This window comes from Ictalurus furcatus, chromosome 1, assembly GCF_023375685.1.
Source record: "Ictalurus furcatus strain D&B chromosome 1, Billie_1.0, whole genome shotgun sequence".
Taxonomy (NCBI): domain Eukaryota; kingdom Metazoa; phylum Chordata; class Actinopteri; order Siluriformes; family Ictaluridae; genus Ictalurus; species Ictalurus furcatus.
Genome location: NC_071255.1, coordinates 6919145 through 6942527, shown reverse-complemented (window position 1 = coordinate 6942527; position 23383 = coordinate 6919145). Strand labels below are relative to the sequence as shown.

The window sequence follows — 23383 nt, the reverse complement described above, 5'->3', positions numbered from 1 at the left end:
TTATTATTATTAGTAGTAGCATTGTTATTAGTAATAGTAGGAGTTTTAGTAATTATTATTATTATTATAATTATTATTATTGTAGGCACAATATCGAAAACAAACTATAATTACTTGGAAGAAGAGGTTTCTTGAAAAGATTATACACTGCAGTTCACAATAACAAAAGCCTGCTAGAGCTCCATTTATATTTGGAATGCATTTCTTTCTATTTCACTTCTTTATTTAATATTTATTTAATGCAATCTAAAAGTCATGGCCAGTAATTGGTATGTTTTTTTGGTTTTTTATTTATTTATTTATTTATTTTTTCTTGTTTGACTCACACTAGATTTAAAACAAATATTAAAATGATATTCAAATGTGATTTGTTCATCCATAAGTCTTTATTTAGAATTATTAAATGACTGAAGCAGACTTAATCTGCTTGGACAAATACAGATGTCTCTCATTACCACCTGCCATATCTGTAGGACGTGTAAAAGTGTCTTATGTCCTATTGAAACATTAATCATTGTTAAATTTTAATGTTTTTTTTTTTGTATTACTCCAGATCAAATATCACTCCTGATAAATGGGGATTTAAATGACTACTATCTGTTTGCTGTTTGAGTTATTATAATAATAATAATAATAATAATAATAATAATAATAATAATAGCAAGTATAACAACAACAGTAATTATAATAACAATACTACTACTACTAATAATAATAATAACAATAATAATTATAATAATAGATGTAAAAAGTAATACAATTTAATATAATTAAAAAAAAAATAAATAACTTAGTGTTTAGCATGGTTGCCTCGCACCTCGAGGGTTTGGGGTCGATTCCCACCTCCACCCTGTGTGCACGGAGCCTGCACGTTCTCCCCATGCTTCGAGGGTTTCCTCCAGGTACTTCGCTTTCCTCCCCCAGTCCAAAGACACACGTTGTAGACTAATTGGCATTTCCAAACTGTCTGTAGAGTGTGAATGTGTGTGTGAATGTGCCCCGAGTCCCCTGGGATAATTCTCCAGGCTCCCTGCCACCGTGTGTAGGATAAGCGGTACAGAAAATGAATGGAAGGAAATGTGATCGTGTTTACACAGAACTGACCTGTGCACATTCTGTATGAACAGAAGATGTCTGACACACGCAACATTAAAGCCAAATTGGAGCGCACAAAACAGCTTGTTGCTGAGATGCATGAAGAAAAAAGAAGAAAAGCAGAAGAAAGAAAAAAGAAAGAGGTGAATACTATTTTTTTTTCCAGTTTTTTTTTCGGCATCTTATTTGTTCCTTATACCCAATTTTAATCAAGACCCTTTGTTTTTGTTTTAGTCTGAGGTACAGCAAATGGCAGAGTGTGCATCAGACGACTCAGACTTGGACAGAAAGAAAAGCGAAATCTCTCAAGAACCGCCTTTAGGTATTTAACTTATATGAATTTCAAACCTGCATGCTAGAGATGAGAAGATATCTCATCTCTAATAACATCCACATCCTGTTCAAAATTCTCGTTCATCCCATTTCTATAAAAATGATGGGAAGAGTGTATTTCCCTTTATTGATATATAGTATACTTCACTATATGTGTGCTATAAGAATGGTAGGTCAGAGTCCTGTAAATAATGAGAATAATGTTTTTCTCAGATCTGGTATGTCCTGTTACACTGGTTAATCTCAAAGCTGTGAATCGATAGCCTTCAAAACGTGGTCTAAACTTCACCAGCCGATTTAGTACCTCTTGTCAGTATTAAATAAGCTGTTTGAGATTATGAATTTTTTAAAAATAATTTATCTTCACAAATTACTAATCAAAACTCATATGAGTTATGTGTAATCATGCACGATTATGGTAAAGCAGATGGGACACCGGAGCTACTCCGGCATTTGTGAACAACCCATTTAACTTTGTGGATGTACAATGGTGTCTGTAATATGATCAAATATGTCATTAATCAACAGTGTAGCTACATTTCATTTCCACTGTTGGAAATACAAAAGACTTCCAGAAAGATAATCTGTATGGGATGGAATATCATGGGCAACATTATATAAAAAGATACAGTATATATATAAGATATCTATGTAACAAATTCTCAATACATGTCAGAAATGATGATAATTATAACCATTTCTCTTGTTTTTCTTTTTCTTTTTTTCTGTCCTCTTTAATTTAACCATTCTGATCCGTTTTTATTAATTTTGTTTTGCCACTTTGGGCCTGTTCTGGGCTCCAGTGCAGCCACTCCATCTTTTAACATGGGATACCTGTTATTTTCATTATTTAGTCCCAACCCCTATGTCTCCCTCTTCGCAATCAGTGAGCGCTTCCAGTGAGAACGGGAGCCAGGAGTCAGTGGAGGGAGGAACCATGGCTAGGTACGAATGTGTTAGAACACTCATAGGAAGTCTTCCGGGTTGAAACTCCAGGTTGAATTAAGACTATACACTATTTACTATAGTGGTCATTTTATATTTACCTTAAAACTACATTTTCAATAGCACGTGCTGAACCCACATCATACAACATGCTTCATGTATCTTGGCATAGACTGCACAAGTCTCTGGAATTGAGATGCACTGTAAAAAAAAAAAAAAATGTACTGTAGATTTTAGAGTAATTTTCTGGCAAACTGAGTAAACAACTGTAAAACATCTCCAGGGTCGGGGGTTCGATTATCGCCGTGGTCCTGTGTGTGTGTGGAGTTTGCATGTTCTCCCCGTGCTGCGCGGGTTTCCTCCGGGTACTCCGGTTTCCTCCCCCAGTCCAAAGACATGCATGGTAGTCTGATTGGCGTGTCCGTAGTGTATGAATTGGTGTATGAGTGTGTATGTGATTGTGCCCTGCGATGGATTGGCACCCTGTCCAGGGTGTACCCTGCCTTGCGCCCCATGCTCCCTAGGATAGGCTCCAGGTTCACTGCGACCCAGTAGGATAATCGGTATAGAAAATGGATGGATGGATGGAACTGTAAAACACATTTACAGGAAATAATAGCCTACCTACTATAAAATAACACACAAATCAGTACATTTGCTTATTTGGCTGAAGCAGGACACAATTGAGCTGAAAGACTAAGGGTCTTGCTCAAGGACTCAGCCATGGTAAGTAAGCAATGCTGGGATTTAAATACACAACCCTCGAACCCCTTAACCGCTGAGCTACCACAACTTGCATAACTAGCTCTCATTGATTCAATGCAATCTTTTAGTGCTATTAATTCAGTAGTCAGTCTGGTTGAATCAATAGGTGCTAGTTGAGCTAGTTGTGGTGATTCAGTGGATAAGGCTTTGAGTTGCAGATTAAACGTTTGGTGTTTAAATCGCCAAAACTGTCATGGTTGGCTCCTTGAGCAAGACCTTCATCTCAGTTGGATCCTGCCTTGGACAAATCAGCAAATGTACTGGGTTATGCGTTATTTTATACTAGGTACAATATTAGAGTACTGTACTGTAAATATGTTTTGCAATTGTCCATCCATCCATCCATCTTCTACCGCTTACTCCTTTTCAGGGTCACGGGGAACCTGGAGCCTATCCCAGGAAGCATTGGGCACAAGGCGGGGTACACCCTGGGCAGGGTGCCAATCCATCGCAGGGCACAATCACATACACACTCACACACCCATTCATACGTTTTGCAATTGTTTACTGTAAATTTTACAACACTTTACTGGCAACCCAGTAAAGTGGGTTGTTTTTTCTGGTTTGTTTTCCACAGTTTGGCAGGATGGACACCATTCTTCCAAAAAAAAACCCTCCCTCAATTGGTGTGTTGATGATGTTGGTGGAGCGCACTAATATAGATGATAGTATAGTTCTAGTAACATGGCATTGAATTGACACGGGTTTTTTAATTCCTCACCAGACTGAACCATTCACATATAGCATCCTGCACGACCTCACCTTAAACCTACCTCCTATGCATCTTTTTGCACAGTAAACAGCTGTTGTTTTTAATCATCCTCATATTGTTGTGTAATTGCTTGCACTGCACTATTTTTAAATTGACAAAGCCTTTTAAATATTTTTACTACCCAGTTTACACTTGTCATATTAACGCATGTCAGTCAGGTTGCATTATTCATTACATGTACAATCTGACTTATGCAGTGCTTTTTCCTCCCACCCATATGAAATCTCTCCTCACGTTCCTGTCTCCTGCATTATGTCAGCTGTGCAGGTGTAGCAGAAGAATTTCGTTCTTTCTCAGTGAATAGATGAAGAAGAGGAAGCCTTTATTTGTCTCATATACATTACAGCACAGTGAAATTATTTTCTTAGCATATCCCAGGTTCTTAGGAAGTTGGAGTCAGAGCGCAGGGTCAGCCATGATACGGCGCCCCTGGATCAGGGAGGGTTAAGGGCCTTGCTCAAGTGCCCAACAGTGGCAGCCCCTTTTTGTCCTTTATTTAGTTAGACCTAGTACTGAATGATCCACTGCGTTATCGTGTCGGTACCATCGGATTTATCTGCGTGTGGAGCATACAGTATGTGACTCCATCCTGTCTGACTGTATGACATCTCTCCCCACTTTCCCGTCTCTGTACGCTTGTTGGTATGCATCATGTCAACTGTGCGAGTGTAGCAGAAGAATTTCATTCTTTCTCATGCACTCTGAAAACATTTAACTATAAAGCTTGAACTTGAAAGCGAAAATTGAACTAGTTAAGCCAAGTTGGAGAAAAGTGCTTGGAGGATGGGGTACCATGGCTACCGTGCCATGGTAGCTCGGCAGATTTCATGTCTAGCCTACACACAAAGCATACTATAGTTTTAAGTAGTCTAAGCTATGCTGAAAAGTTAAAAATATAAAAACATCATTGTCAGTTGTCAAAACTCAGGCTATGGTGTTTAACTGGTACCTTTAATAGTCCTGAGCACTCAGAGCAGAGTCAATGGATAGATATTAGAAGAAGAAGAAGAAGGCTTTATTTGTCACATACACATTACAGTGAAATTATTTTCTTTGCATATCTCAGCTTGTTAGGAAGTTAGGGTCAGAGCACAGGGTCAGCCCCTGGAGCAGAGAGGGTTCAGGTTAAGGGGCCGTGCTCAAGGGCCCAACTGTGGCAGCTTAGCGGTGCTGGGGCTTGAACCCCCAACCTTCTGATCAGTACCCCAGTAACTAGGGCAGTGGTAGCTTGGTGGTTAAGATGTTGGGCTACTGATTGGAAGGTGATGAGTCCAAACCCCAAGCCACCACTGTTGGACCCTTAACCCTCAACTGCTCAGATATATAAATGTAAGTCGCTCTGGATAAGGGCATCTGCCAAATGCCACAAATGTAAATGTAAACCAGAGCCTTAAACATTGAGCCACCACTGCCCCTTTTTGTCTTTTATTTAGCAAGACCTAGTGCTGACTGATTCATTGCTCTGTAGTGTCAGTAGCATTGGATTTATCTGTGTGTGAAGCATACAGTATGTGACTCCATCCTGTCTGACTGTATGATTACAAAATCCTCACCTTGTGCTGGTGCGTTCAGGACGCTGCAGTGGGACATGGACCCCTCAGCTCTTCAGCTCCTAGCAGACGCAGAGCACAGGTGAGATTTTAAAGTCACAGCATTAAACCTTTGACCAGGTTATTAATCTTCAATCTGAAATGATAGATCTTCCTGCTGGGTTTATTTTTCTTCTCAGGTGCGTAATGAAGAGACTTGAAACATCAGAGATTGTACAGATTGATTACATACCCAAGAAACTGGTGACGTACTGTAAAGAGACCCAGACTCCAGTAGCACCAAATCTGTCTGAAGGTAAAACTCAATACAGTGTCAACCACCAGCATTCAGCGTTTTCACCTGGGCTTTCATCCTACCCTAACCCCCGCCTAACCATAGCTCTAACCCCTAACTAACCCTAAACCCTTTCTCCTAATTCCTGTTGTAGAGTTTGTATCAATTTTTCCTAGCATTGTTTTATTAGCTCAATTGTGAACTATTTTGGGGTAATGAAACAATTGAACCTACAATAATTAATTTACAGCAAAGCAAATGATCTATTACAAAACAGAGTTTCGGTTCTAAAATCCGACTGGACGATCCTCTATAAATGTGCACCTGTGACCGCACCACCGTTATTGAATTCTGTAGTAATGCATGAGGTTTTAAACCAATACACTTAAGCCGATGTTCTATCTATGGAATAAACGAATCTTTGCCCAGTATGTTGTTCAGCAAACAAAGGCTTATTGTTAACAGACTACATTGCACGGAGAAAGTATTGTTTATTGTGAATAATATTAATACTGCGTGCAATTATTTATTTAACAGTCGGTTTTTATGATGCTGTTTTTGTCACTGTTTTTAAATGTAGCAGGAAGTATAGATTCCTTTCCCTTGTCACTGACTAAAACTTTAAACACCGCCTTTTAAACGAATTCTTAACACTTCCTTACGCCGCCTCATATTTTCACTATTCTGCCTCTTAAAAGGATTGTGAAAAGTCATTTAGCTCTCTGGCCTTTATTGTGTCTAATGAATTGCATGTAACTGAGCATATAAGGGCTAAAATAGTTTACACATAGATCAGACTGTACGTGGCAGCCAGATCGAGAAGATAAAATCTCAGGTCATTCCATCTGATATCTTGCATCACATCCTGAACGTTTTTTGGTTTAAATGAATCCATGAGTGTCTCAGCCAGTCTAAACGCTGTTTTCCACGTTTAAACCATACTGTTAATGAAATTAAGAGACTCTGCGTGAGCATTTCATACAACGCACGATGAAAAGAATCCATTACTTCATCTGACTGGATTTTAAAATGGGACTTTGGCACACTACCACCATTGCTTGGTCCCACTTGTAACCTTACTCCAAAAACTGTTGGGTTTTGGAGTTTTAAGAAATTCATTTTGAGTAAAGGTTTATACTGTGTGTGTGTGTGTGTGTGTGTGTGTATATATATATATATATATATATATATATATATATATATATATATATATATATATATATATATATATATAATAAACAGCATTGTTTCATTGTTTGTATACAATCAAAATGTTATATATAATCTGAATAGAAATAACATTTGGTTATAGAGATTTTATTCCTAAGACTTTACACTCAGCACAAATCCCTACACACTTATAAAATCGCTCTCTCTCCTATTCTCCACAGAAGAAGAGAAGGAGGATGAAGAACTCCCTGTGGTCCAACCCAAACCTCAATCTGAAGAACATCTGGTGACGGACAATCAAGAGACCATGCAAGGTAATTATGACTTTACATTACAATACTTTATTACAAAATGATTACCTAAACGTTATGTTATGCTCACGAATGCAGTTGTGTTTTGTAGAACATCCTAAAGAGCTCACAGAGGAAGAGAAGCAGCAGATTGTCCAATCAGAAGATTTCCTGATCTTCTTTGACCGTAGCATTCGGCTGGTGGAGCGAACTCTAGCTGAGGACCTGGATATTTTCTTTGACTACAGCGGACGTGACATGGAAGACAGAGAGGGGTCAGGGCATTTCTCATTAGAGCAACGATTTAATCAGTGTACACTGGATATGAGACACATTCACATACTGTATATTAAAATGATCATTCTCGTTGTGTTCATTTTAACAGGAGGTCTGCTGATATTGAAAAGGAAAACCAGATATTAAATATTTCAATGCATAATTTATCTTTATATTTGATATTTAAATGCATTTTTATATACAGTTAGTGACTGTAATGTGTCTGTTACTATGCCAACACTTCCACCAATAGAAAGGAACCACCATAGGACCACTACTAAGCAGATGTTATCTAGGTGGTGGATCATTCTCAGCACAGCAGTAATAATGACATGGTTGTGTGTGTGTGTGTGTGTGTGTGTGCCTGCATACATGCATCAGGTGAGGGTTTGGGTTTTATACACTGCGTACACTTGCTGTTGGTCCACCTTTTAGGTATATCATTTATAGCTCATAGATAAGAAATTAAAGCTCATTTTATCATGCATGAACTGGAAAGAAATTATATGTCGAAAGGCAGCGAATACATTTTATTTATTCATTTATAACATTGTATTATTTTCATTTCTGTTTTTTTTTTATTGTGTATCTCTTTCTGTTAACTGGCTGTTATTTATACGCTAATGTTATTACATTAAACTAATACAAAGTTAACATATTTGATCATTAGAGACACACAAGCTGGTTTAAATCTGTCCTTCAACCAACAATTCTATGACGAACAGTGGTCCAAACATCGAGTCGTCACCTGTCTGGATTGGTCACCGCAGGTAAGGAGGTGGTCTGATAGAGCTGATAGAGCTCTCTGTGATAGTGAACGTAATTATAACAATTCTAACAGCACACTTGCTGTTGCAACATACTTTCCCGCCTCCACTCTGTGCGTGTGGAGTTTGCATGTTCTCCCTATGCTTCATGGGTTTCCTCCCCCAGTCCAGACATGCGTTGTAGGCTCTAAATTGTCCATAGTGTGTGAATGGGTATGTGAGTGTGTGTGTGTGTGTGTGTGTGAGATTGTGCCCTGCGATGGGTTGGCACCTTATCCAGGGTGTCCTCCGCCTTGTGCCCTGAGTTCCCTGGGATAAAGCTCCAGGCTCCCGGCGACCCTGTGTAGGATAAGCAGTAGAAAAGATGGATGGACGGATGGATTTTACCCAAGAAACTAGGGAATCACTTAGCAGTCGTCTGCACCCCCTTGTTTTGTGCAACACATTTCTAATGTAGTCTTCTTGAGCAGAAAAACGATTAATTTTAAGACATTATCGGAATATTTCCAATTACTTCCATATTAGCTCAGGAGTAAAACAGGATAAAGTTGTGAATGGCGTAAAAGTGATTTCAAATCTTTCCATTTTTTGGACTGTTGCATTTGTAGACTGAGTTTGACAGCATGCATAAGTGATTTCTAAACTAAATCTTCATCAAGTGGACTGGGCTGGATCTCCCTTGAAGTAACTTACTGTAACTTATAACTTACTTCCAAGCAACGTTATGCTGACATTATTCTTATACATGAGGATCATTTTTATTCTTGTGCTGATTAGAACATTTGTCATGTTTGATTTCACTGCATGGAAGTGAAAGTTTCTGGAACCTGAAGTGAGGAAGCTAGGTACTTCTCTGATTAGATACAATCCGAGTAGAATAAAACTCTTTTGACACCACAGTTGTATTGTGAAGTTGGTAAACTGACCTCTGCATTTAATACCACAGAGTTGATTGTTTATTGTTTTAATATTATTGTATTCATGTTTTTAATACCTTCTTCTCAGTACTCTGAATTGCTGATGGCTTCATACAATGCCAATGAACACGCACCACAGGAACCAGATGGAGTTGTGCTGCTGTGGAACATGAAGTTTAAGAAGACAATCCCAGAATACATATTTCACTGTCAGGTCAGAATAATTTTTTGCTTGTTGGCCCTAATGTCTAATAAACGCTTACAGCCATGTGAAAAAATAAGTACACCCCATGGAAATTGTTGGCTTTTTTGACATATTTGGACAAGCAAATATTTTTTGAAATGGTGTCTATTAATAAAGGTGATACACTCTGTCAAATGACACATAAAATTAACATTTTGTAGTAATTTTCATAATTAACAAACTACAGATCAGTCACATGGTAAAAGTAAGTACACCCCTATGTTTATCACACCTTCAAATCCATAAAATTACAATCAGGTGTTCGAGATCGGGTGCCAGTGATTAGAACCTGCTTAGGGAGTGCAGGTGGAACCGATCTTATTAATACCACTCTCATATCTGGTGTCTGGTGTTCCTTTGTTATTGAGGTGTGTGCTGTCATCATGCCAAGATCTAAAGAATTCTAGAAAGAGATTGTGGATGCCTATGTGTCTGGCAAGGGATTTAAAAAGATCACCGTATTATTTGAAACACATCATTCCACTGTGAGGAAAATAATCTACAAGTGGCACAGATTTCTAACGACTGCCAATTAGTCCAGGACTGGCCGTCCCAGCAAATTCGGCCCAAGAGCAGACCATCTGATGCAAAAAGTAGCCTCCAAGATCCCCAAAATTTCATCACAGTATCTGTTAGTAAGTCTTGCAACTGTTGGTGTCAAAGTGCATGTTTCTACAATCAGAAAGAGATTGCACAAATTTGACCTGCATGGGAGGCGAGCCAGGAAAAAGCCTTTGCAGGACTACAGTTTGCCAATGAGCATATAGGCAAAGACCAGACCTTTTGAAATAATGTGCTCTGGACAGACAAATCAAGAGTTGTTTGGCCACAGTAACAGCAGACATGTTTGGCACAGACCAAAGACAGCTTTTCAGGAGAAGCACCTCATACCAACTGTGAAGCACGGTGGTGGAAATGTTATGGTTTGGAGTTGCTTCCCTGCCTCAGGGACTGTATAGCTTGCATTCATTGATTCAACTATGGGCAGTGGTGGCTTAGTAGATAAGGGTCTGGGTTACTGATTGGAAGGTCGGGGGTTCAAGCCCCAGCACTGCCAAGTTGCCACTGTTGGCCAAGGCCCTTTACCCTCTCTGCTCCAGGGCTGACCCTGCGCTCTGACCCCTAGTTCTTAACATGCTGGGATATGTGAAGATGTGCTGTAATGTATATGTGACCAATAAAGACTCATTAACTATGAATTCTGCATCATATCAAACTTGATATGATAATGTGATGTCATCTGTCCGAAAGTTGAAGTTGAACTGAAAGTGGACCTTTCAACAGGATAATGATCTTAAGCACACGAGCAAATCCACTAAGGCTCAAAAAGAAGAAATGGAGGGTTACGGAATGGCCTAGTCAAAGCCTGGATTTGAATCCCATTGAAATGTTGTGGGGGGGGGATTTGAAACGGGCAGAACGTGCAAGAAAACCCTCAAACATCATGCAGCTGAAAGAATATTGCATGGAAGAATGGTCAAAAATTCCAGCAACCTGGTGGACAATTATGCAAAACACCTACAAGAAGTTGTTTCTGCTAAAGGGGGCAAAACTAGCTTCTGAGGCCAAGGGTGTACATACTTTTTCCACAGAAGAATCTCACATCTATTGATATTTCTGTTGAATAAATGATTGAAAAAGGTAATTGTCCTTGTGGTTTTGTTCAAGTATATCAACGTTATTAATAGGCACTGTTTCAAATGTTTACCAACAATTTCCATGGAGTGTACTTATATTTTTCACATGATTGTATGTAGAAGGATGAATCATGACTGGTAACCTGATACTAAAGCATTTTCATAATAACAAGAACTGTTTTTAATGCCAGGTCCATTAGGAAGTGCCAGTATTTGTAGTGAGCAGGCCTTTTAATTTAGTTAGTATCCAAGCAGTATCCAGGATTAATACTGAAATGCAGACCAGTTAGCTGAGGCACACTAAGGTCAGTCTTTGTTTGTGTTCTCCCTGAATAGCAGCAGTAATGAAATTAGCCCATTTGTCTCTTCCCCTCTCTCCCCCTATTTACGCTCCCTTCTAATAATAAATATGACCTTGAATTTACTTATATAATAGGCATTGCCTCATCCATTTTCTGCACAAAGCTGCATTGTATTGCAGTGTATGTCAAAAGCATCCAACACAACATTACATGGAATGTCTCATAAGTTTCATTGTTTGAGACTTTAAAAATTCACTTCTCATGTGAATTCTTGTGAATATGTAACCATGTTGAAATATCTACCTCGAATATCTCTCCCCGCAGTCCTCTGTGATGTCAGTGGGTTTCGCACAGTTTCATCCAAACCTCATCGTTGGGGGCACTTACTCTGGCCAGATAGCATTGTGGGACAATCGGAGCCCCAGGAGAACTCCAGTACAAAGGACACCTTTATCTGCTGCTGCTCATACTGTAAGAACATACTACTATAATATAGTGCATTTACATTTGCAAAATATCTGTGATTTTTGCGTCCAGACTGGTTTTATGATCTTCAAGGCAGGACCATGTGGCCGTGTGTAGCATTGCCACCTCACAGGTCCAGGGTCCACAGTTCAAGCCTGAGATCAGAGTACTGTCTGTGTGGAGGTTCTGCTTGTTCTCCTCATGTCCATGTCCAGGTGGTTTCCTCCACCTCACAGAAACATGCTGAGAGATGAAATGGTGATTCTGACTTGCGCCTGGGTGTGAACGAGTGTGTGAACACGTGTGTTATTAACGTGTGATAGATTGGCATCCCAGCCAAGGTATACCTACCTGGTATAGGCTCCAGATGCACCAGTTGCAGTTGCACCATCTCCAGATGCTCCAGATGTTTCAGTGCAGAATTGATGAACCTGCTCAGATGATTGGCCAGACATCTTCAGAATTATACCACCTTGACTTACTACTACTCTAGTAGTAAGTCAATGTCTACATTGACATTGCAGCATGTTTGATCACTGTTCATCATTCCTGCTTACAAAGTGTTTCATCATCATTTTGTTTTCTGCAGCATCCCGTGTCCAGCGTAAACGTGGTGGGAACCCAAAACGCCAACAGTCTGATTACCGTGTCCACAGATGGCAAGATGTGCTCCTGGAGTTTAGATATGCTCTCTCAGCCACAGGTAAAAAGACAAAAATTATAACGTGTGTTGCGGTGAACGTGTTTATTAACAGTGAGGACTGGCAAGCACGAATACATCCAAGTCACAATATCAACGTCAAAATCGGAATACAAACCGGCTTTCAAAGAAGAACACGAGAAGGCGAACATGGGTCAAAACCAGAACTAGCAAACATGAACAAAGGCCCGGTATGTCAGATGATGAACAGAGCTGAATGAATACTTCGCAAAGCGTTTGTGTTGAGAGCGTGCTTATGTAATGTGTGGTGGTGATTGAGTCCAGGTGTTAAGGCAGTCGGGTGAACTTGAGTGTGCGAACTGGGAGTTGGAGTCCGGGAATTCCATGTTTGTAGGCGGAGGTGCATTCTGGGAAATGGAGTCTGATATTGAATTCAACGTTGACATGACACAGTTAAGTAAAAAACATAGGCAAGTGGAGAGATGTAGGATCAACCCTGCATGCATCTAAAGGCTGAATTAGAGACAATACTTAGCTTGTTGAGGCTGCTATGAAGTTGATGATGCTGTTCATACATACAGGTGACAAAGAAAAAAAAACGGGTGGTTGTTACACTGTGAGGGCTATTTTGCTGGCATGGTTTGGGTTCACTTCCCTTAGCAGTAAATGTCACCGGTGTCTTTCAGGATGACAGTGTCCCCATCCACAGGGCACGAGAGCACACTGAGCAGTTTGATGAGGATGAAAATGATGTAAATCATATGCACTCAACAAATCTCAGCCCAGTTAAACACCTCTGGGAGATTTTGGAGCGACATATTAGACAGCGCTCGGTAACACCATCATCAAAACAACAACTAAGTGAATATCTTTGGGAAGAATGGTATTCACCTCTCCTGTACAGTTGTAGATACATGTACATCGATGCATTGAAGCTGTTCTGGTGGTTTGTGGTGACTCAAAATCTTACTAAAACATTTTTATGGTTTTTTTTTTTTCTTCCCTTTCATTTATCACCACTGTGTACTGTACATCCGTACGCTGATGCTGTAAATGAAGTCTTGTCTTTTAAGGAATCATAGCATTTCTGTGAGGATACAGAAACTTTTTTATTATTATTCATTCACAGGATAGTATGGAACTGTACTATAACAAGTCCAAGGTTGTAGCTGTGACTGGAATGGCTTTTCCTGTTGGTGATGTGAATAACTTTGTGGTGGGAAGTGAAGAAGGGACAGTGTACACGGCCTCACGGCACGGCAGGTGAGTGTATTCAGATGTCCTGCCATGTGAGTTCCATAAGATATTGCATTTCCTTGACCCTGTGCTTGTCTTTTGTCTATATAGTAAGGCTGGTATTAGTGAGATGTTTGAGGGCCACCAAGGACCAGTGACTGGCATCAGCTGCCATAATGCTGTGGGCCCCATTGATTTCTCCAACCTCTTCACCACCTCATCCTTTGACTGGACTGCCAAACTGTGGTCAACTAAAGTACGAGTTGTTTTTTTTTATCTTTCCAGTCTGTCAAATATTGATGTAATTTATAAGGGCAGCTCAGTGGTTAAGCTGCTGGGATGCTGATCAGCAGGTCAGGCTTCATCATCGCCACGCTGCCACAGCTGAGTGTATTTGGGCGTATTTGGTCTCAGACAAATCTGATATTTTCCAGAACCAGTTAATTGAACAATGTGTGAATAACGTTACATTAAATGTACTATTGAACTCAAAGTGTAGACTTTCAACTTTAATTTGGTGTATTTACATCCAAATCAGGTGAACAGTGTAGGAATTACAGCACTTTTTCTCTGCGGTCATCCCCTTTTTAAGGGATCAAAAGTAATTGGACAATTGGCTGCTCAGCTGTTCCATGGCCGTGTGTGTGTGTGTGTGTGTGTGTGTGTGTGTGTGTTATTCCTGTAAGATTCATGATCAACAGCTACTAAAACAATTTGGGCCACTGTTAATTGATGCACTCAACTCAATAAGTTGATCTATGTTGAACAGAGATATTGCAGACGATTCTTATACTCACAGGTGAGTATCTTTTAGCCCCCAAAAGTGAAAATATTTACAATATTTACAATAGGCATTTAGCTAAAGAAACCATGTCTCAAGAAAATCAGTACGCCCAGTTCCAGAGAAGGAGCGCAATAGTTTCAATTCCAAAAAATATCTCCAAACCAGCTAGAGGCCCCCAAAATGTAAAAAAATTCCAAATACAAAAACACCAAAAGCAGCAGCAGCACAAAAATAAAGGGCCCAGCAAAGCACAAAAGACAAAAAAAAAAATCTTGAATAATCCAGTGATGAGTGATGGTGGCCATGTTTGTAGGCGGCATCGTGTTATGGGTAGTGTAGTTGGACGTATATTCCAGTGTGGACATGACAGATACAACCATTGGTATACCCAACCAAGTATTAAAAATTAACATCTAATTTCTGTTAGTTTGCCCAATTACCTTTCGTCCCTTAAAAAGCTGGGGACCACATATTGGAGAAGTAAATGTGTCTGTGAGGTCATCTGGCAAATTCTAGTGACTTTTTGTGCATGTGTTAGCTACTGTCTCCTGAAAAGAGTTTGCAGCACTGTAATTAGTAGCTAGAAAGCAACAAACACAATTTTCCCAAAAGTTATGGATTACTATTAGAAAACCAGCCATTTCAAGGATTCAAGGATTTTTCTTGTCATTCCAACACGTGTACGTGGACTGGAACGAAACGAAGTACGAAAGGTCCGGTTAAAACCACTCACAAGTAATAACAGCTAACCCACTCATAAATAAATAAACACAAATACCCAATCATGCACACATATATATACGCAATAAAACCTGAGAAATTAGCAGCATAGCAAAAGACATGAAAAAAAGGTTCAGTTTATCAGTTCTGATGTGTGGCAGAGTCTAACAGCTTCTGGAAAGAAGCTGTTTTTTAACCTGGTCGTCCTAGTTCTGATGCTGCGCAGCCTCCTGCCTGAGGGGAGAAGGACAAATAGTCTGTTGGCAGGGTGGGAGGAGTCCTTCATAATGCTGGAGGCCCTACTCCTGCATCTGCTGATGTATGTGTCACTGATTACCGGGAGACTGCATCCAATAATCTTCTCTGCCGACTTAACCACACGCTGCAGGGCCTTCTTATATGCAACAGAGCAGTTCCCATACCATACTGTAACACATGAGGTGAGGATGCTCTCCACCACACACTTATAAAAATATGTATGGACTGTAGTTCAAAATCCAGACCGTTTAAGCCTCCTCAGAAAGTACAGCCGTTAGTGAGCCTTTTTCACCAGGCTGCTGCAGTTCGTGTTCCAATTGAGGTTGTCATTTTAGCCATTGATTTTCAACATTAGGAAGTGGCGCGGTAAAAGACACAAGCATGTGGAAAAGGTCATTCATTGTTATTATTATGTGCTTTTCCCCGTTGGATTATTTTGTCCCTATGTTGTACGTACGTTACACGGCTTAGTGTATTATAATTTCCTTGTCGTGTCTGTTCTTTACACACAGCATAACAAACCGCTCTACTCTTTTGAGGACAGTGTTGACTACGTCTATGACGTCATGTGGTCTCCTGTGCACCCTGCTGTCTTTGCTACAGTGGATGGAATAGGTCGCCTTGACATTTGGAACCTTAATAAGGACAAAGAGGTAAGCAAGGTTAGGTTTATCAGAAATTTCTAGCTTAAACTACACACTCGAAAAAGCTAGTAGTGTGGGGGGAAAAAAAAAACACGTTACTAAATATTCTATATTATGCTAATGCTACCGTTTCATTGTGGTTATTATTTAACAATTTAGGAACACATGGACAACATGTGTTACATTGAGTTCAATAATTTAGTTCATTTAAGGCCAGTTATGAACTTTCGAATATCAAATTAACAATTTGTCAATTAGCAAATGATCATATTCCCTTGATCAGGTTCCTACAGCAAGTGTGACAGTGGAGGGCTCTTTTGCTCTGAACCGGGTCAGATGGGCATCAGGAGGTCGCGAAGTAGCTGCAGGTGATTCTGAGGGTCGAGTCTGGATCTATGACGTTGGAGAGGTAATACAAATGGAATTGAACTAAAATAATACAATTAATAATAATTCATACACAGTGTTGCTGTCCAGTAAGCAGCGAAGGGTCAAAGCAACCAAGGTACTGGAATCTTGTACTGTCACCGTGGGTCAGTTCTTTAAGAATCAGCAGTAGCACACACGTCCTTTCACCTCACTCACTGAGGTTTATTGTGTTTGTGTATTTTGTACTTTTTTAGCAATTGGCAGTGCCACATTCAGAGGACTGGAGCCGACTTGCACAAGTTCTCGTGGAGATCCGTGCAAATGCTGATGGAGACGTGACTGGCTGAGAGTGTACCTGTATATGTACTACAAAAGCAAAACACACACACACATATTTATTTACATATATATATATATATATATATATGTTCAGTAATACTAAGCTATTAGAACAGATGACAGAATTGACTGTTAAAGTTCCATTGTTAATTGAACTTTTAGTTACTGGTCTTCCCTATTCCTGTTGTTTTTTTTTTTTTTTTTTTTTAAACTAAACATGAACAAAGGAAAAGGCTCTTTATATGTAATTACATATTTAAAATATTTATCGATGAATCCATAAACATATTCATTCATTACTGAACAAAACATTTTTGAAAAGTGTGTTTAAAATCCGGGTAAAAAATTTTCCATCCCAAATTATATGAGCAAAAAGTTAATAATAAGCATATAATAATAATAATAATAATGATGATAATAAAATCACCAAATGCAAGTATTGGTATTAGGAATGCTATTAAAGATAGTATCAAGATGGTGTTAAAGAACTCTGTGCGGTGTTTTTTCATCAAGTTCAATTCATCCTTAAAGACTCTGGGAAGACTCGAGTGTAGTCATTTTAAATGACTGAAAATAAAACAAAGCAGAACATTTCCATACAAATGTTACTGATATCAGTAATATGTTTGATTAGTCTCAAAACCGGACTTGTTCGTTGGTGGCAATCCAGGGCCATGGAGCAGACAAGCAGGCTACACCAACCATCTGCTAGCTGCCTTAGGTTCCACCATACTGAGACTGTGTCTGTTCCCCGAGCTAAACAGACGTGTAGAAATACTCAGAAAGTTTGTTTTAGTAATCTAATGAACATAAAATTTGATCATATTGAGTACACAGCCTGCACCTTTGATCTGAGTCTAGGACTGTTAAATATTATATATCTCATACATCTAAAGCACTTATGGTAAATGAAACTAATACTGATGAGGTTTATGTAGTGTGTGTGACAGAAATGTGGATTAAACCAAATGAGAATGTAGCATTAAATGAAGCTAGTCCTCATGGATACAGTTATATACATCGCTCTCATCTAAATGGCAGAGGAAGTGGCATCACAATTAATTATTAATGATATTATAAAAAAAAAAAAAAAAAACCTGGAAATGAATGTGATGTGAAGTTCTTTATACTAATATAGCATACAGTTGTGCTTGAAAGTTTGTGAACCCTTTAGACTTTTCTAGATATCTGCATAAATATGACCTAAAACATCATCAGATTCTCCGACGAGTCCTAAAAGTAGACAAAGAGAGCCGAATTAAACAAATGGGACAAAAATATTATACTCGGTCACTTATTTATTGAGGAAAATGATCCAATATTACATATCTGTGAGTGGCAAAAGTATATGTGAACCTCTAGAATTGACAGCTAATTTGAAGTTGAAATAAGAGTCAAGTGATTTCAATCAATAGAATGACAATCGGGTGTGAGTGAGCACCCTGTTTTATTTAAAGATCAGGAATCTATCAGAGTCTGAGTTTCACAGCACATGTTTGTGGAAGTGTATCATGGCATGAACAAAGGAGATTTCTGAGGACCTCAGAAAAAGAGTTGTTGATGCTCATCACGCTGGAAAAGGTTACAAAACCATCTCTAAAGAGTCTGGACTCCACCAATCCACAGTCAGATAGATTGTGTAGAAATGGAGGAAATTCAAGATCATTCTCACCCTCCCCAGGAGTGAAGACCAACAAAGATCACTCCAAGAGCAAGATGTGTAATAATCCGTGCGGTCACAAAGGAACCAGGGTAACTTCTAAGCAACTAAAGGTCTCTCTCACACTGGCTAATGTTAATGTTCATGAGTCCACCATCAGGAGAACACTGAACAACAGTGATGTGCATGGCAGGGTTGCAAGGAGAAAGTCACTGCTCTCCAAAAAGAACATTGCTGCCCATCTGCAGTTTAAAGATTACATAGATAAGCCAGAAGGCTACTGGAAAAATGTTTTGTGGACGAATGAGACCAAAATAGAACTTTTTGGTTTAAATGAGAAGTGTTATGTTTGGAGAGAACACTGCATTCCAGCATGAGAACCTTATCCCATGGTGGTGGTAGGATCAGGGCTTGGGCTAGTTTTGTTGCATCTGGGCCAGGACGATTTGCCATCATTGATGGAACAATGAATTCTGAATTATAAATAATTCAGGACATCTGTCCGTGATGTAAATCTCAAGAGAAAGTGGGTCATGCAGCAAGACAATGACCCTAAGCACACAAGTCGTTCTACCACAGAATGGTTAAAGAAGAATAAAGTGAATGTTTTGGAACGGCCGAGTCAAAGTCCTGACCTTAATCCAGTAGAAATGTTGTGGAAGGACCTGAAGCAAGCAGTTCATATGAGGAAACCCACCAACATCCTAGAGTTGAAGCTGTTCTGTCCCGAGGAACGGGCTAAAATTCCTCCAAGCCGATGTGCAGGACTGATCAACACTTGGTGCTAACAATGCTTAGTTGCAGTTATTGCTGCACGAGATACTGAAAACAAAGGTTCACATAATTTTACCACTCACGAATATGTAATATTGGACAATTTTCTTCAATAAGTAAATGACCAAGTATAATATGTTTGTCTCATTTGTTTAATTGGGCTCTGACTGAATGCTACGTTCTAGATAATGTAGCCCGACTTTAAAGAAAAATAATTACAGAGAAAAAAAATAGCACCATGGTATACATGATCACATGTGCACCTTAAAACAGACCACTCAGAAATTAGAATGAACATGGCATCAAACAAAATTACTAGTATTCCTAATTGCATGGAAGGAAAGACTTCTTAGCTATAGAAAGGCTCTTAGCACTGCTAAATCACCATACTTCTCTACCCTAATAGAAGATCCATCCATCCATCCATCCATTTTCTATACCGCTTTATCCTTTTCAGGGTCACAAGGAAACCTGGAGCCTATCCCAGGGAGCATAGGGCACGAGGCGGGGTACACCCTGGACAGGGTGCCAATCCATCACAGGGCCCTAATAGAAGATAACAAAAATAATCCCAGATTCTTAATTAATAATGAAGCAAAATGAACTAGGAGCAAGACTAGGAACAAGCCATCACTATGTGGTAGTAATCACTTGATGAAAAAATTAAAAATATTAGTTACGAAATTCGGACTCTTAATTTAAAGTCAGACAGGTTGATAACTGACCAGGCAGATGGCAATATACTTACATATGCTTTACTTCCTTTCAAGAGACCAAACAAATTTCACTAATTACCTCACCAAAAGCGTCAACTTGTATACTAGATCCTTTGCCTACACATTTTTTCAAACAAGTACTACCAGAATTATTGAACCCCTATTAAAAATAATCAATACCTCCATTAGCACTGGCTGTGTACCTAAATCTTTTAAACTAGCAGTTATGAAACCCCTGATTAAAAAACCCGACGTAAACGCCTGTCAGCTATCCAACTATAGGCCAATATCAAACCTCCCTTTTATATCTAAAGTCCTAGAAAAGGTTGTAGTACAGTAGTTGGGCTCATATTTGCATAGAAATAACATCCATGAGATCTATGAGTCAGGATTTAGGCCTCATAGTACTGAGACAGCACTGGTTAAAGTGGTAAATAACATACTACTGGCCTCAAACGAGGGCTGTATCTCTTTCCTTGTGTTGCTTGACCTAAGGACACCATAGATCATACTATTCTTCTAGATAGACTAGAAAATGTTGTTAGAGTTCAAGGAACGACCATCTTCTGGCTCAGGTTTTATTCGATCGTTATCGGTTTGTAAATGTAAATGGTGACTTCTCTATGCAAGGTAAGGTTTGGTGGATCACAAGGCTCTGTTTTAGACCCACTGCTTTTTTCTTTATACATATGCTACCTCTGGGTAAAATTATTCGTAAACATGGTATTAGCTTCCACTGTGATGCTGATGACACAAAGTCAAATGTTGCGAAGCCAGATGAGAGACACTAGCTTAATATAGTTGAGGAATGTGTAAATTACATTAGACACTGGATGATGAATTACTTCTTCCTACTTGATTCAAGACAGAAGTACTTCTGCTGGGGCCACAGACAGCTAGAAGCGAGCTTTTTTAATTACATAGCAACTTTAGATGGCCTTTCAGTTGCATCATGTGCAGCAGTAAGAACTTGGTGTGATTGCTGACTCCAGTCTCTCATTTGAAGCTCATGTACATAATAATATTGGGATAGCCTTCTCTCAGAAATATTGCATAGATAAGAAATATAATGTAATGTTAATACATGATGCAGAAAAACTAGAATCCTATTCAGACAGGACTTGTTTTCTAAATGAAGTATGAGTTATAATTCTTATCACGATACACGAATTTCTCCAACATCCCCCTGGAAAACTAGTCCTGTCCAAATAGAACTTAGGCCATGCTTTTGTTACCTCTAAGTTAGATTATTGTAATGTCTTATTGCCTGGATGTTCCATTAAGTGCATAAACAAGCTCCAGTTAGCCCATGGTGTTAGCTGCATAAGGCAGCAGCCAGAGTCCTTACGAGAACCAGAAGATTGATGACACATCGCCCCTATCTTATCCACACTGCATTGGCTCCCAGTAAAATTTCACACTGATTATAAAATACTACTTTTGCGTTATTAAGCACTGAATGGTCTCACACTGCAATACCTGAGCAAACTTTTGGTCTTTTGTGATCTGTCACGCCTAGTTTGATCAAAAGGTGCAGGCTCTTTGTTGGTATCTTGAATAATGAAGGCTACAGCAGGGGGCAGAGCTTACTCTTGAAAATCCCACCCATTATGTAACAACCTTCCAATTAGTGTTTGGGACTCAGACACAGTCTCAGTCTTTAAGGTTAGACAGAAAACGGATTTGTTTAGTCAAGCCTCTTATTAATAGTTTTTTTTTTTTTCTTAGGTATAGGTGTAGATCTGGGAAGGTTCATATGAGTAGAGTATTTTGGTAAACTGGGATCTTTGAATTGCCCTGCGATGGATTGGCATTGGATAAGCGGTATAGAAGATGTACGGATGGATGGATGGATCTTTGAATGTTGTTGACAACGCCCTGCACACCCCCTTGCCCCCCACTCCGTGTGTTCACTCACTGTTCAGTGATGGTGGAGTGGCTGGCAGTTTTATACAGGGTGCCCTCATGTCTGTGTTACCTTCCTGGCTCTCTCTTTTAGTTATACTGTTATTGCTAGTCTTGCTGGAGTCTCTACTTGCACTATGCACACAATGTATATCTACTTATACCATTACAGGATAAGAGCACACCTAAAAATCTTTGGTATGTCACCCCCACCCCCTGCCCTGCCGCTGTGGAGCTACACAAATTATTCCTGAGATACCAGTGATCCTGACTTCTTATGCCTTCCGAACCTGCCTGATCCATATTGATGCCCCACTTCTGCTTGAAGCCTCGTTCACCTGAAAATCGCTCGCTGGTGCTGAGGATGGCCCTGCATGGATAGCCTAGAGATCACCATGGGTTTACTGTCGTTGGTACCACACAGATATCCTAAAATTGGCTCTGGATGTTGGTCCTTGAATAGCCTAAATACAGCAATTGGTAAGAACAGTTTACACTCAAGTTGGAATCATTGAACAGTTAATAACTTCAGTTGCAAGAGATATAAGGTACAAGAGAATTCCAGATATAAGAGATGTAAAGTTAAAACTAATGCTTCTCATACTCAAGTTCCTTTTAACACACTTAGCACTGCTGGAATGTATAGTATACAGTTATAGAAAAGAAATTTATAACTATCTGGTGTAACCCAGATGAGGATGGGTTCCCTTCTCGGGGAGTTTTTCCTTGTCACCATTGCCTCTTTCTTGCTCATTAGGAATAAATAGAAATTTTATATCTGGACTTTCTGTGAAGCTGCTTTGTGCCACTGTCCACTGTTAAAAGCACTATATGAATAAAATTGACGTGAATTATTCACGTACGTAATAATGTACGCAAATCGGCCTATGTGTATTTATAGAAATCTTACATTCCAGTGCATGGGTTTGCATCAGACTTTTAGTTTATGTGTATTCGCTGAACCAGTGGTGAGTGCATTCATGAGCTGACCCCAATCTCTGCCAAATATAAACCATCACATATCCAGGCTTTGTTGTGTTCACACGTCATGGTCCTTCTGCCTCGATTGGTCTATTTATAACAGGAGTGTTGATTAGCAAAGGCCCCTTTCTCAAGCTGTGACATTTTATTCCACAAGACACATGGGGCTGGGGCGGGGGGCACTTTTTTTGTGTGTGTGTAGGTAATGGTAATTTACCTTCTCCTACATAGTCTAATGTAAACAATATGCATAAAAAGATAACTGTTTTTTTTTTTTTTTTTAAATCTACTTTGAAACTGCAAGAATGCACATACAGTGTTAATAACTAGCAAATTATGCTGCGTTGTACAATTTGTTTCTACACACACACACACACATATATATATATGTATGTGTGTGTATATATATATATATATATATATGTGTGTGTGTGTGTGTGTGTGTGTGTTATATATGTATGTATGTATATCTATATATATATATACACACACACACGTGTGTGTGTGTGTGTGTATATATATATATATATATAT

General features: G+C 39.2%; 1 protein-coding gene across 3 annotated transcripts in view; it reads left to right on the top strand.

Moving 5' to 3' along the window:
• dync1i1 (dynein, cytoplasmic 1, intermediate chain 1) overlaps positions 1 to 18134 on the top strand; it is a 20289-nt gene extending 2155 nt beyond the window's left edge. Inside the window, exons 2-17 of one of the 3 annotated variants that reach the window (XM_053622217.1) lie at positions 1128 to 1238; positions 1330 to 1417; positions 2316 to 2373; positions 5483 to 5542; positions 5640 to 5755; positions 7126 to 7218; positions 7307 to 7469; positions 8141 to 8240; positions 9243 to 9368; positions 11662 to 11808; positions 12392 to 12505; positions 13593 to 13726; positions 13811 to 13955; positions 15974 to 16114; positions 16389 to 16514; positions 16729 to 18134. In XM_053622217.1, the coding sequence (XP_053478192.1) occupies positions 1131 to 1238; positions 1330 to 1417; positions 2316 to 2373; positions 5483 to 5542; positions 5640 to 5755; positions 7126 to 7218; positions 7307 to 7469; positions 8141 to 8240; positions 9243 to 9368; positions 11662 to 11808; positions 12392 to 12505; positions 13593 to 13726; positions 13811 to 13955; positions 15974 to 16114; positions 16389 to 16514; positions 16729 to 16821 (1812 nt within the window). In that variant the 5' untranslated portion in view covers positions 1128 to 1130 and the 3' untranslated portion in view covers positions 16822 to 18134. Of the gene's footprint in view, positions 1 to 1127; positions 1239 to 1329; positions 1418 to 2282; positions 2374 to 5482; positions 5543 to 5639; positions 5756 to 7125; positions 7219 to 7306; positions 7470 to 8140; positions 8241 to 9242; positions 9369 to 11661; positions 11809 to 12391; positions 12506 to 13592; positions 13727 to 13810; positions 13956 to 15973; positions 16115 to 16388; positions 16515 to 16728 lie in introns of all 3 variants that reach the window. The other 2 variants (XM_053622207.1, XM_053622225.1) reach the window with 2 other exon arrangements.
• Positions 18135 to 23383: the final 5249 nt, after the last annotated feature.